Source organism: Phalangium opilio, unplaced genomic scaffold (assembly GCF_054372755.1).
Source record: "Phalangium opilio isolate 3A_F unplaced genomic scaffold, DU_Popi_V2 ptg000054l_1, whole genome shotgun sequence".
NCBI lineage: Eukaryota > Metazoa > Arthropoda > Arachnida > Opiliones > Phalangiidae > Phalangium > Phalangium opilio.
Window position 1 is genome coordinate 474,669 of NW_028324173.1, and position 14,115 is coordinate 488,783.

Below are 14,115 nucleotides of genomic sequence, written 5' to 3' on the forward strand. Positions count from 1 at the left end.
CTGAAGTGATTTTTTCAAAGAATGCCACCTATAAATCTTACGAAGATTTTCAAAATGCCAATCCATCTTTCCTAGAACTTGAAGGTGAAGATTGGGATTGGTAAGGATTTGCAAGATAGTGAACCATCATTTACCTTTTAGTGAAATAAAAATTCAAAAAAATGGATTCCGGGTTTGGAGAATGCATGCATCACATGGTTTTTGGTTCAAGTAACAATATAAATTATCGATTTTCGAGTTACGCGTGTGGCGAAGCTTTTTGTATTAAATCACAAGCTGCGAACGCGATACCTCGGTTAGGTACGTTATGCCTGATCGAAATTGAGGACAATCGTAAAAAGTTTGAAGGAAACAATCTAATATCGAAGTATGCTATTGCTCAACTTGTACAGAGTGAAATGTTAAAAAACTTGTGGATCAACAACATTGTTAAAGTATCTCGTAACCGATATGATTTTTGGAGAGATGTAGTCTCGATCGATACCAGGGATTGCGGACGTTACATCTTGACTACGGAGTGTAAACTAGGACGTTTACATAAATACTACCCTCATGAACTTGATCAATGTCAACATTCGAGTCAAGCAGCGTACGTTTTAGGGTATGTGTGTCACGATCAAGCGAGTGTTGAATCGGTATTAAATACAGCAATTATAAAACTTTTGTATGAATTTAACACTCGTTTGATCATAAAGGATAAAAATGGCAATGATGATTACTTCTATTATATTAATGGTGATCCCCGTATTAGTTATACTGTTAATGTGATAAAGTTATTATATATTAACGTAGTTATTGAAGAATTGCATAACTTTAATCATTCGTTAATGGATTTAACTTTCACTTTTGAAAAAATGAAAATAAAATTTAATCTCTTTACAAAATCTGAAAATATTCCAAGAATTTTGAGAGATAAAATCGGTTTAATATATGACCCCACTTTTAAAGTATTTTCAAAAGACGCTATTGATTATGCACGCCTAGAGTTGCAAAAAATAGAACAAAAAATGTTATATTCATTTCCAAGTTTTTGGAATTATTTTCGCAGAATTTAACCCCAGAAAGAACGCTGCCAATTATAATTTACAAGATAGTGAACCATCTTTTACCTTTTTGGTGAAAATAAAAATTCACAAAAATGGAGAACGTTTTTGGTATTGAATCGCGTAAAAATATAAATCATCGGTTTTCGAGTTACGTGTGTTACAAACCTATTAGTATTAAATCAGAAGGTGCAAACGCGATACCTCGATTAGGTACATTATGTTTGATCGAAATTGAGAACAATCGTATAAAGTTTGAAGGAAACAATCAAATATCGAAGCATGTCATTAATCAACTTGTACGTCGCGAAATGTTTAAAAACTTGTGCGCTAACAACATCGTTAAAGTATCTTACTATCGAAGTGTATCTCCCCGCTTACGAAATGGTGAATGGTTTGAATGGACCTCTATCGACACCAGAAATTGTGGACGCTACGTTTTTAGTACGGAATGTAAACTAGGAAGTATACATAAATACGACCCTAATGAACTTGATCAATGTCAAGATTCGAATGCAGCAGCGCACGTTCTGGGATACGTTTGTCACGATCAAGCTAGTGTTGAATCGGTATTAAATACTGCAATTATAAAACTTTTGTATGAATTCAACACTAGTTTGATCATAAAGAACAGACAATACAATGACACCCCCTGGAATATATATATTATTACACCTATTAGTTATACTATTAATTTGTTAAAATTATTATATATTAACGTAGTTATTGAAGAATTGCATAGATATAGGTATTCTTTAATGTTTTTAACTTTCACTTTCGAAAAATTTAAAAATAAATTTACTCTCATTACAAGATCTCCATATCTTCCAGATATTTTGGAAGATAGAGATAGAGATGGAAACCTAACATTAGCGTATGACCCCACTTTTAATGTATTTTCAAAAGACGCTGTTGATTATTATCATCGTCAAGACTTGGAACAGATGGAAACACGCTTTTTAAATTTATTTCCAAATTTTTGGAATGTTTATCGCAGAATTTAATCGTGATGTAATCAATACAAATAAACATTGTTTTTTAAAAAATTTATTTCATCCTTTGATTTGTTTTTTACACCATTGACACAATCCTGTTTTAAAAAAATTCTGATCTAAAATAGGTAAGAGTACAGGATAAAAACCAAGAAGCGCTACTCCTGGGTTCATAGATAACATTCCACAAATAAGTCCTACAGGTACAGTTATGGGAAGGATAAGTAATAACCCAGCTAAACAGACATTTTCTTTTACAACCTGTAAAACACGCTGCGTACAACATCGATTATTACAATATTCTTCAGTCTTGGATTTGCTTGTAGTTGAAACGTATTTCTCCGTTGGTGGTACATCTCTACCTATCTCATCGATAGAACAATGTATGGGTATGTTGCATGTCGAAAACCCTTTCACAATTGGACATTCCGGGGAATATTTCCGATGCTCCTCATTTACTTTATCATTAGCTTTCCAAATATGTAATGTTATATCGCAATAAAAACATTTAACGGCGTCGCCCTTCTTTAAATAATAAAAACCATGTTTCGCAAACTCTGACGGTCTTATATTACTAACGGGGTAATCTTTAAAAGTTTCGAGCCGTAGTTTTTCCCAGTTCATTATAGCTTTACGTTTTGTCCCGAACTAATATAATTTCAACCACTGTTGCTGATATATCTTACAAATTTTACCTACGTCACAACACTACACGTGACTCACACGTGACTCGCCTTTGATTGACAGGCGTGGGATTCTGAATTATGCAAATTATAATCATTTTCGGTTCATTTACATGTTTAAGGTCGGATCTCTGAATTATACAAATTTAGATCCTAATTTGTATAGTCAAAAGTGGGATTTCTGAATTATGCAAATTTGGATCATTGTTGGCTAATTTGCATGCCTAAAAGTGTGGTAACTTACTACTTACTAGGCACGGAGGGAAATCATTGTAAAAATTAAAGCGTTCTTCTTTTAAAGGATTATAATCACGACCTCGACCACCAGTGCTAAGGTGTTCGAACTTTCGAGGTCGTGAAAAAGTTACCTTCATGGTCGAGCATGCCCCGGGAATGCCTCTGACCAATGGCGAGCGTTCCACGTGCACCACGCCTGACGTGACCTGACGCTAACCCTTGCCTGATTGGCAAAGGTTTCGCGGGCTTTCGTTTGATTGGAAAGCAGTTTCGCGGGCTTCCGGGACGCGGTCCTAATTGGTGGACATAGGTGCGGGTCCAAAATGAAAACTCATAAAAAGACGGACTCCATAGGAGAGAGACAGGAGATAATGACTTGATAATATGAGATCCGAACCTTGCAAGAGGAGCCAAAAAAATAAAAGAGTTCCTGAGAACTACGACGTTCCGAAAAGGCGATATAGCCCCGATGGCATACGCAAGGTGCGCGACGTGTAAATATATGTAAATAACTTGTAAATATTCGGCACCCGGTTACGCGTCGTGGCGGTCAAGGAACAGGACGCTCGGTACAAACTGTAACGTACAGATTTACTTTTAATTTACTATTGACGTCTTTTATTTGGCATTGGTACGGCCGTAAGGCCAATGCATATTTTGCTGTTTGTTGAATTGTTGTTTTGATTTGATTGATGATTAAATCTGGAGTATTTGCGAAACCCAAACCATGGTCTTCTTATTCCAAACGCATAAGTAGAAACAAATCCCCTAGACATATGGACAAGACTCGCTAACACCACCCTCTACCGTTAAGCGAGGAGGAACCCGGAGGTAAAAGAATTTATCGATAAAATGGGGGTCCGTCCGGGATACAAAGGCTTTATTCGAAGTGTAAGATGGGCGTTAGATAGAATACCATGGTTTTGTTCATATGTATGTAAATAGTGTAATTAAATAAGGAAATGCTAGTAGTAGGATTAGATGTGTAGGGTTGTAAGATAGTGTGTAATTACGGTAACTGTGCAGGGTTGAAAGTGTTTTTGATTTTAAGTTAACGTTCTGTATCGAATGGTTTAAGGGGTTTAATTGTGGTAACAGAAACTAAAGGTTTTGTTTATGGCTAATACTTATAGTAGATCCGATTCAACGTTAGTAGAGACATTAAAACAGTTACGTAATGAGCGTTATGAGAGACGCAACGCGATAAGTCAGCCAGGTAATAATTCGGCGCAAGGTATGAACGAAACCATGTCTTTGTCCGCAACCCCTACGCATTCCAGGCAACCGTCGCCTATTAGATCACAACCTACAACTCCTAGCTTCCCTACTGTTCTTCATCCCAATGTGAGTCAGGCACAAACGCAAAGTGTTCCCACAGCAGGTCCCTTTCAGACCATCCCTCCTGGAACTCAGGGTCTCGGTATTAGTTTAATTAGTAATGTTAATTCTGGTAATAATAATGTTCCCATCGGTAATAGTAATGTTCCCGTCGGTAATAGTAATGTTCCCACTGGTAATAATAGCGGTAATGTCTCACTTAACGCTTCTTCGAATGTAGTACTCCCACACCATGCCCTAAACGCGTTATAGTCTGGAGGATAGCTGAAATAATCGTGCAATTTTTCAAGAAAGCATGAAACTTGGTATAAAGTTAGTTTGTAGTATATTAAGTCAATTAAATATTGGAGGCATTCCGTATCTCTGTTGTGACAGCCGTGACAAGCCGTCAAAGCGGCCGTGAAGTTGTAAACTCACCTAACATCATTTTAGGTAGCACCCCTCGAGATACGCCGCCTTCAAGCTATAGAGAAAATGTAGGGGTCGTGTATAAAGCAAAAATCTCTACGATTCGTAGGAGCTCAGTAAGGAATGAAAGAAATTTTCAATAGAAAATCAAACCACGCGCTACAAAATGAAAAAATAATTTAATTCTTAACTGCTATTATTGAACATTTTACAATAACAATTTGGCAACATAATTAAAGGCATAATTTCGCATAAGCACAACTCTAAGTAACACCTGTTACTATTGAGTATTATTAAAAAAAAATATTTAACCATAAATATTATTAGAGTTGTAAACAATTTTTTTTAATCATTCATGTGTAAAACCCACTAAGGTTTTCGGAAATTGTTCTATAGCCAACTGCTTTAAATCTATTTTCATAATTGCCAGGGCAAGGCAGTTTTTCAGTGGTACTTTTTGACATAAGAAGCATATTTCCCAGTTTATCTCGGTTTCTTCGTTTCCTTTTAAATTTAGAGAATCGTCTTTCACTAACACGAACGTATTCATAATTAAGCCGAAGTATAATTTAACTTGGACTTAACTACCATAAGCGACCTTTATGACGAAAACTAAAATCTAATTTAATAAAAGAAAAATTCCGGTAACTTCATAGTGAACCAGCACGCTCTGCACTAGAAAACTATGATATGAAGTACTGATATTTTTGGTCATGCAAAAGATCACTAAAACCCCGTAAATAACCTAGAAAACCTGAAAAACATCCACTCAATCACCACAATTCCAAAATTTACCATGAAGTTTCAGATCTTTACAACTTAACACGCGTGAATTAGCAGTATTGGGATACCGAATTTCTAACTGAGTGCCTGTATCATAAAAATATTTTTGAATCTTTAAAATGTGAAAAATAATTAAAATGTTCTAAATTATTACTTAAAAATGTTGACAGTTGGTTATTCTTAAATGTTGCGAAATTATGACTTTAATTATGTTGCGAAATTATGACTCCGTTTATGTTGCGAAATTATGACTCCGATTATGTTGCGAAATTATGACTCCGATTATGTTGCGAAATTATGACTCCGATTATGTTGCGAAATTGTACTTTAAAATGTTCAATAATTAGATAAGACTTCATACTGGCTTTCATGTATAAAGAGGTTTTTTTTATTGGAAGTAACTTTTTTCCTATTGTGTTTACCGCTATGAAAATGGAATACATTTAAACCATAGAGGGTTTTACACATGAATGATTAAAAAAATTGTTTACAACTCTAATAATATTTATGGTTAAATATTTTTATTAATAATAGTAACAGGTGTTACTTAGAGTTGTGCTTATCATGCGAAATTATGCCTTAATTACTATGCCAAATTGTTATTTTAATATTTTCAATAATAGCAGTTAAGAATTAAATTATATTTTTCATTTTGTAGCGCGTGGTTTGATTTTCTACTGAAAGAAATCTGAGCTCCTACGAATCGGAGAGATTTTCGCTTTATACACGACCCCTACATTTTCTCTATAGCTCGAAGGCGGCGTATCTCGAAGGGTGCTACCTAAACTGATGTTAGGTGAGTTTACAATTTCACGGCCGCTTTGACGGCTTGTCACGGCTGTCACAACAGAGATACGGAATGCCTCCAATCTTTAATTGACTTAATATACTTCAAACTAACTTTATACCAAGTTTCATGCTTTCTTGAAAAAGTGCATGATTTTATTGAAAATTGACAGTTACCCTCCAGACTATTATTAACACGTATTGATTCATTAATCACTACCCAAAATTCTCAACAAAACTTGATTCAAACCCTAATGCAAAATGCTTCTGCGTCAGGTGCGGCAAGCGCCCTATTTGTACCGTCCAACGCTACCGCCCCTAGCGTAAGTCCAAATACAGCAACCTCGGGAGGATCTATGGTAGCTCCCCCTCCAGTATTTCCAGGGCCATCCTTTTATATATTCTACCCCGTTAAACATTCCCTCGTACACCAGTAGTCCGTCAGACCCCGGTCCGAAACAGTTTTTGAAGAGAGCGAGACAGGTGATGCTAACCAGCAATCAGCCTGAATCAGAATTTATTCAACGATGGATGTCGACGATGTTGACAGCGTTTGACTGGTTTGACGAAGAGGGCGGATTTCATGACTGGGCCGATTTAAAAGTAGATGTAGGGCTCGTTTCGAGCGTACGACTAATGACGAACATGTCAAGGATAAAATTAGTGAACGCTTACAAAAACACAGGAATTGGTCTGTCAATATTTAACCGTCCTCCAAAATTGTTTGGACAATTAAATGAGCCCCTTTCGTCAGCCGAACAAGTCAGGCTAGCGGGACGCTATCTCAGACAGGAGATTAAAATCCATCTCATAACGAAGAGTTATGCCACGTTACGAGATTTAATTGATGACGCGGTAATGATAGAAAGACTAGTAAGAAGGAATAGGCAGCCTTCGATCTTAAATCAATATATAGCTAACCATAGTGCGAACAATGCCGGTCAACCAACCCGTCAAAATTTTCAAAGAGTAAATATCGGTGCTCGTCCTCGTGAATGCGCGCGCTGTGGGAAGCAGGGGCATACCATAGACAATTGTTGGTCTAGGCCAAGTAACCGGCCAGACCACGGAAGGAGTGCCCCTTACTTTCCAAACATTCAGTGTTACGAATGCCATCAGTTCGGGCACAAAAATGTTCACTGTCCAAATAAAAGTGGGCCGGTTCCGATAACCAAAGAAAAGGGAAACGAAGTGGCGGGCGGCCAAGAAGGGGTCAGCCGTCCCGCATCGAGGTAAAGAAGAAGGAGAACCCCGCTAGCTCTGTAACGAAAACATGATTTTTTTATAGTTAACTCTAAACGTTTTATTTGCTCATGATAGAGCCCGAGGAAAAATATAGTCGCGAAAAAACCCCTTTCGTACCAAAAACGTTAAAGAAGATGGTTCGCCTTGATAAGCGGCCTTTGGCCTAGACTTATCTACCTAGATAAAAAACACCTATTGTGAGCAGCATGGACACTAGTGGAAAATTTGGTGATTCACGCGTTTTTGGTACGAGAGAGGCCCCCTATTTTTAAGATACTGTACCCTTTCTATAGAGAGGGTAGTTGCAAACTTTTTGTAAACCCGAAAGGACGTGTTTTTCACTTCAAATAAAGTTGTTTTTCTCATTAAGTTTATATCGACGTTTAGTGTTATTAATTTTAATTCGCCAACCTCAGTTAAGTTAAGTCTGAAACTATTTCGAATCGTTTCATGGTGCCGAAACCCGGGATGGATTAAAATTTAGAAATTATAACTAAACACTTATTTATTAATTAGAAAAAGTGAGAAAAACTGAAGTCGAGACTTTCGAGAAGTTTGTAGCCGTTAAAAAGTATGTGAATTTTCAACGAAACCTGTATGGATGATAGAATTTCAAGAAGTTAAAGTTAACTTCAACGAGACTTTTAAAACCGTGTGACCGTTCAAAGAAACCTGTTCCGAATACGCGAATTTATTGAACTTTCAAAGGATATTAGCGAGGTTTTAAATCGAGAAGCAGATCGTTTTAATTATGATTCAACACAAAAGAAACATTAGCGAAAGAGGATACGCGAGAGGAACTTTAACGAGATTGGACAATGAAATATCTCAAGTGTTAGGAGCAACGTCTCTAAGTGAAACCAACGCCGTTTTAACAAAGTGCATTCTACAATTAGAAAAAATCGAATCTTATATAAGTGACTTAAATGAAAAGGTGCAAGAAGGATTTAACACGGAATCTGAGTTAGAAAAGGACTTACATGACTGTGAACTGATTCAAAGTAAAATAATAGATTTAAAAGCAAAATGCCTGGACGTTCAACATGATCTACAATCAGCAAACCAACGGTCAGGAGCATCGAGTAACACGCAAATAGTAAGCCCAAACCCATCTCCTTTATCATTTAATAGCGCGCAAATTGCAACCACGAAATTACCGCGAATTGTCATCGAAAAATATTACGGAGATATCAGTAAATGGCAAGAATTTTGGACGTCGTTTGAAACAACTATCCACAATTCTTCGTTACCCGATTCTGGAAAACTTGTTTATCTGAAGAGTTACCTAGGCGGCACAGCTTTAACTAGCGTTAGCGGAATTTCCATGACCTATGCAAACGCAATTATCACTCTTCAAGAGAGATTTGGAAGAGATGATCTCGTAGAAAAGGCTCACGTTGAAAAAATCAGAAAACTAGAAGCCGTCAGAAAATCTTCAGATATAAAAAGTTTAAGAAGTTTCTTCGACAGCCTGTACATTAGCGTAATGGGTCTTGAAGCACTAAATGTTAAAACGAAATACGGTGGTATTTTAATACCAATAATCACTGAATTGTCGCCAGAAGATATAGTCCTCAGTTTTACCCAGAAGAACAAAAGGGCAGACGCGTTATCGATAGATAAGTTGATAGATTTCCTAAAAGAAGACATTGAAAGTAGAGAGCAAGCGTGTAATTTGAAGAAAAGCGTCATCTCCGTTGAGAGAAAACCAGAAAACGCCTTCAATAGAAGCTCTACCTTCAATAAACCGAAGATTGCGTCAACATCTTCCTTCAAGGCAACAGTAGCCCAAGAAAGCGAATGTGGGTTTTGTAAAGGTTCACACAGGATGGAAGACTGTACCGCTCTAACCGCGAAAGAAAGAAAGGAAATTTTCAAGAAAAAGTCCCTCTGCTTTATATGCGCCCAAGGAAGACACATGGCTAGATTTTGTTAGAGGAAAAGAGAAGTTTCATGTAAATTTTGCAATAGATGTCACTCACACATGGTGTGCGAAGAAAAATATCCAGAGGTTAATCAAGGTCAAGAGACGAATGAAGGTCAAGGAAGTGAAACATCAAGTATGTCCACTATCACCTCTAAGAAGGACAGTGTTTCACCACCGATTTATCTCCGTACTGCTTGGGCTAAAATATGTCATGACGGAAAAGAAGTGAAAGTACGATGCTTGTTAGATGACGGGAGTCACCGTACCTATGTTTCGTCCGAATTATGCCAGAAGATGAATTTACCAGTCGTCGGCAAAGAATCCTTGAAGCTAACCGTATTTGAAGAGAAGAATAAGAAAATAGAACGTGAGAGAGTACAACTAACCCTAGGTAGTCTCTTCGAATCTCAGAGCATAACTATAGAAGCCATTGTCTCTCCTAAGCTAAGTGGAAATATACCAGGAGTTCCAAGAAAGGATTTGATAAAACTATCCAAAGAAAAGAGGTGGAATTTAGCAGACACGCCACCTCCAGAATCACTCTCCGGCTCAGAAGAAATAACCATGTTACTGGGAGTCGATTATTTTTGGAAAGTTTCAAGTGGTAAAACAGAAAGAATTGGTACATCCCTCATGGCGCATGACACTATTCTTGGATGGACTATCCATGGTAGAGACGAAGTCTCGGAAGAAGAGAAGCCCTCAACTAGCACTTATAATATTTGCCTCTTCAAAGCACTAGTCAATCAAGAAACAAGCGAAGATGAACTCATATCGGATAACTTGAAAGCCTTTTGGAAATTAGATTCCCTTGGAATTGTTGACAAAAGCGACGAAGAGTTAATGAGCGAAAAAGCCATTAAAAAAGAATTCGATTCAAAGATTACCTATGACGGAAACCGTTAAGGCCCGTTCGCAAAGGTGCTTTTAGCGCAAGCTGATTGCTTAGAGAGTAGGCGGAGTTCGCTCTCGGCGTCTTCCTTGACTGTTCTCAAAAGAGCTTAGGCGGGCTTCATACGGGCGTACGCTGGTAGCAGCGGCTGATTGTCGATGTCAGCCTCGATCTATCGCTGCTAGATATATAGCTGATCAGCGTTATTTTTTGTCGTCTGCTAAAATTTACAGAAGCGAACTTTTCGTGCTTGTGCGAGTGACATGTCTCTAAAATAAAAAAGAAGCCGAAAAGTCTTTAAAAGCTGAACAGATAGCGTAATATATTGATAATTTTGGTTTAGCTCTTTTTCCTTTTCAACAATTAAAGCAAAACTTAAACTCGATTTCTATCTTCTCACAATTCTGATTTAAATCTTATATTTTTCAACATACCCTATATTATCCTATAATTTCATGAAAGGTTCTAAAATATCCGATATTTTTGACTATGTCGAAGTTTTCCTATGATGTAGCATCAAATTTATCAATATTTAACTCTTTTATCGCGATCACATTTGACTAGACACCGATATTGCGGAGCTTTCTTTGCTGGCTCAGATTTAAATTATATTTTAATTAGGTTCCTCTTATCAAAGGAATTTTTTTCTTATGAGATTTTTCTACATGATTTAGGCCTAAATAAAGCTATATAAAATCATTTTTATTCCAATATTTGCCTATAAAAACACAGTTTTTCTCCTATAAAATTCTATTTGTCATGAAAGGAATTTGAAGTTTTAACTGGGCTCCCTGTGTTCGTCCTCTATATTTTTGACGCCAGTGATTAGATTCAGAAATCAGTGCGACCAAACCAGCGTTTCTGTGAACGAATTCGCGGAAACTGAAGCTGATGGCGTAAAGCAGACGCTTATCGAGTAAATTGCAAGCTGGAACTGCACTCTGTTCTATCAGCAATCAGCTTGCGCTAAAAGCGCCTTTGCGAACGGGCCTTTACAGTGTATGTCTTCCGTGGAAAGAAGAAAGAAAACCTTTGAACAACAACTACATTCAAGCTAAAAGAAGATTTCAAGGTCAATTAAGGAAGTTTAGACAAAACCCTGAGTTATTTGACAAGTATGCTGACGTCATAGAAACGTACATAGAAAATGGAATCGTTGAGAAAGTTGAAGGCGAAGGTGAAACCAACAAGACATTTTACCTTCCACACAGAGAAGTCATCATGGAAGAAAGAAGCACAACCAAGCTCAGAGTGGTTTTCGATGGCTCTTCTCACTCTCCAAACTTTCCGTCAATTAACGACTGTCTCCACTCAGGACCAGCTTTGAATGTAGATCTATTAGGTCTTCTCGTCAAATTCAGAAAGAATAAAATAGCCTTCACCGCGGACATAGAAAAAGCGTTTCTCCAAGTTGGACTGTCCGAAAGCGATCGAGATGTGACGAGATTCTTATGGATTAAAAACAGAGAATTAAACCCGGATAAACTAGAATTCGAAGTACTCAGAATGACCCGAGTTTTATTTGGACTGACGTCAAGCTCTTATTTACTTGCGGCAACCATTCGATATCATATCGAAAAGTACAAGGAAGAACTACCGGAAGCCTACGAACTGTTAAGAGATTTTCTATATGTTGATGATCTCGTGGGAGGAGCTCAAGAAGAACAGAAAGCGCTGGATCTAGCTAAAGAAGCTAAAGGCATCTTAAGCACCGCGGCAATGCCTTTACGCAAATTCCAGTCAAACTCGACATGGCTAAAAGACCAACTGTCAGAAGAACAAAGTAATCAAGAATCAAAGGAAATTACCAGTAAACCAGAAAGCACCCTCATGAAAGTATTGGGTATCTCTTGGAAACCAGAAGCGGACGTATTTTGTTTTGATGTCTCGAACCTTCTAACGTTTATCAAAGACAAAAGAAATACGAAGCGATTTATTTTGCAAGCATCCTCACGTATTTTTAATCCAATTGGGTTGATATCGCCATTGACAGTTAGAATCAAGTGCCTCTATCAAGAATTATGGAAACGTGGCACTGATTGGGACCAAGAAATAGACCCAGATTTAACTGAAAATTGGAGCAAATGGTGCCTGGAATTGCAGCACATGTCTGTATTAGAAATTCCAAGACATTACGGTTCTAACTTTGGAAAACTTCAGCTACATTGCTTCACTGATGCCAGCGAGAGGGCATTCGGAGCCGTTGTCTATGTTCGATCAATAGAAGAAAATGGCACTCCCAAAGTACTATTAGTGGCGTCTAAGAGTCGTGTTTCGCCTTTGAAGAAACTGACAGTTCCTAAACTGGAGCTTATGGGAGCTGTAATTGGATCCAGATTGATGAAAACAATTAAATCGAATTTCGAAAAGAAGAAACCCAGTTTACATTTTTGGTGCGACAACCAATCAGTCATTTCCTGGATCAAAAGTAACGCCACAGAGTGGAAGCCTTTCGTAGAGAACCGCGTTTGCGAAATCCAGGAACTAACGGAACGAGTACAATGGAAATACGTTCCGACCAAACAGAATCCAGCCGACTTTCTCACGCGTGGCCTAACAATAGATGGACTTAAAGCGAACGATACCTGGTGGACAGGACCAGAGTTTTTAAAGAAGCCTGAATCAGAATGGCCTGTTCAACCTGCCAGATATATCAAATCAGATGAAGCTGAAACGGAAAAAAGACCTAAGTACAGACCATCCATTGTCTTATACGCGAGCGAAATGTCAACCAAAAGGATTGAACCTGTATTAAAACTAGAGAACTACAGTAGTCATTCGAGAGTCTTAAGGACAACCGCGTGGATAAGAAGGTTTATTTTCAACTGTAAGAATCCAACCAAGAAAATTAAAGGAGAATTAAGCACAGAAGAAATCGACCAAAGCGAAATTTATTGGATTAAATTGGCTCAACAGGAAACCTATCCAAGAGAAATAAAGGCTCTCAAGGAAAAACGAGAGATTCATCAAGGTTCAGTACTGTCAGAATTGAAGCCCTGCTTAGACCAAGACGGTTTATGTAGAATGGGAGGTAGACTTGGCTTCGCGAACATGACATTTGATGAAAGACATTCAATTATCCTGCCAACCGAACATCATTATACCTACCTTCTAATCCAGAAGCAACACAGAAATGTAATGCGCATGAGCGTCACCGCAACTCTTTCGAGTCTTGGAGGAAAGTACTGGATTCCGCGAGGACGGCAGATCGTGAAGAAACAATTGGCAGGTTGTGTAACATGCAAGAGAATGAAATCGTGTCCGTTCGTTCGCGAAACCGCGCCTTTACCTCCAGAAAGTGTCAACGCGAGTCCGGCTTTCGAAACGACAGGAATAGACTTTGCAGGTCCGGTCTATGTTAGATGTTATGACGAAAAGGAAGGAAAGTTCATTCAATCGAAAACTAAAAGTTACATCGCGCTTTTCACTTGCGCAATAACTCGGGCAGTGCATCTCGAATTGAATTCGGATTTGAGCGCTGAAAATTTTATATTGGCTCTCAAACGGTTTGTCGGTCGTCGAGGCGTATGTAGACTTTTCTTGTCGGACAATTCAAAAACATTTAAAAGAACAGAAAAGGAATTGTCAAAACTTTGGAACTCGGTCCTCACACCAGAAACTATACAATATTTCGGAGAAAATAAAATTGAGTGGAAATTTATTGTAGATTATGCCCCATGGTGGGGAGGAATATGGGAAAGGATGGTAAGGACAGTGAAGGACTGTTTGAAGAAGGTTTTAGGCACAGCTCTATTGTCTTACGAAGGGTTCGAAACGGTTT

General features: G+C 37.9%; 1 protein-coding gene across 1 annotated transcript; it reads left to right on the top strand.

Annotated features, from left to right (window-relative positions):
- The first annotated feature begins 8,266 nt into the window (after nucleotides 1-8,266).
- Nucleotides 8,267-9,451, top strand: LOC149668680 (uncharacterized). The gene has a single exon (XM_089840426.1). It carries the CDS (start codon nucleotides 8,267-8,269, stop codon nucleotides 9,449-9,451), a length of 1,185 nt encoding a protein of 394 aa, XP_089696552.1.
- The last annotated feature ends 4,664 nt before the right edge of the window (nucleotides 9,452-14,115 follow it).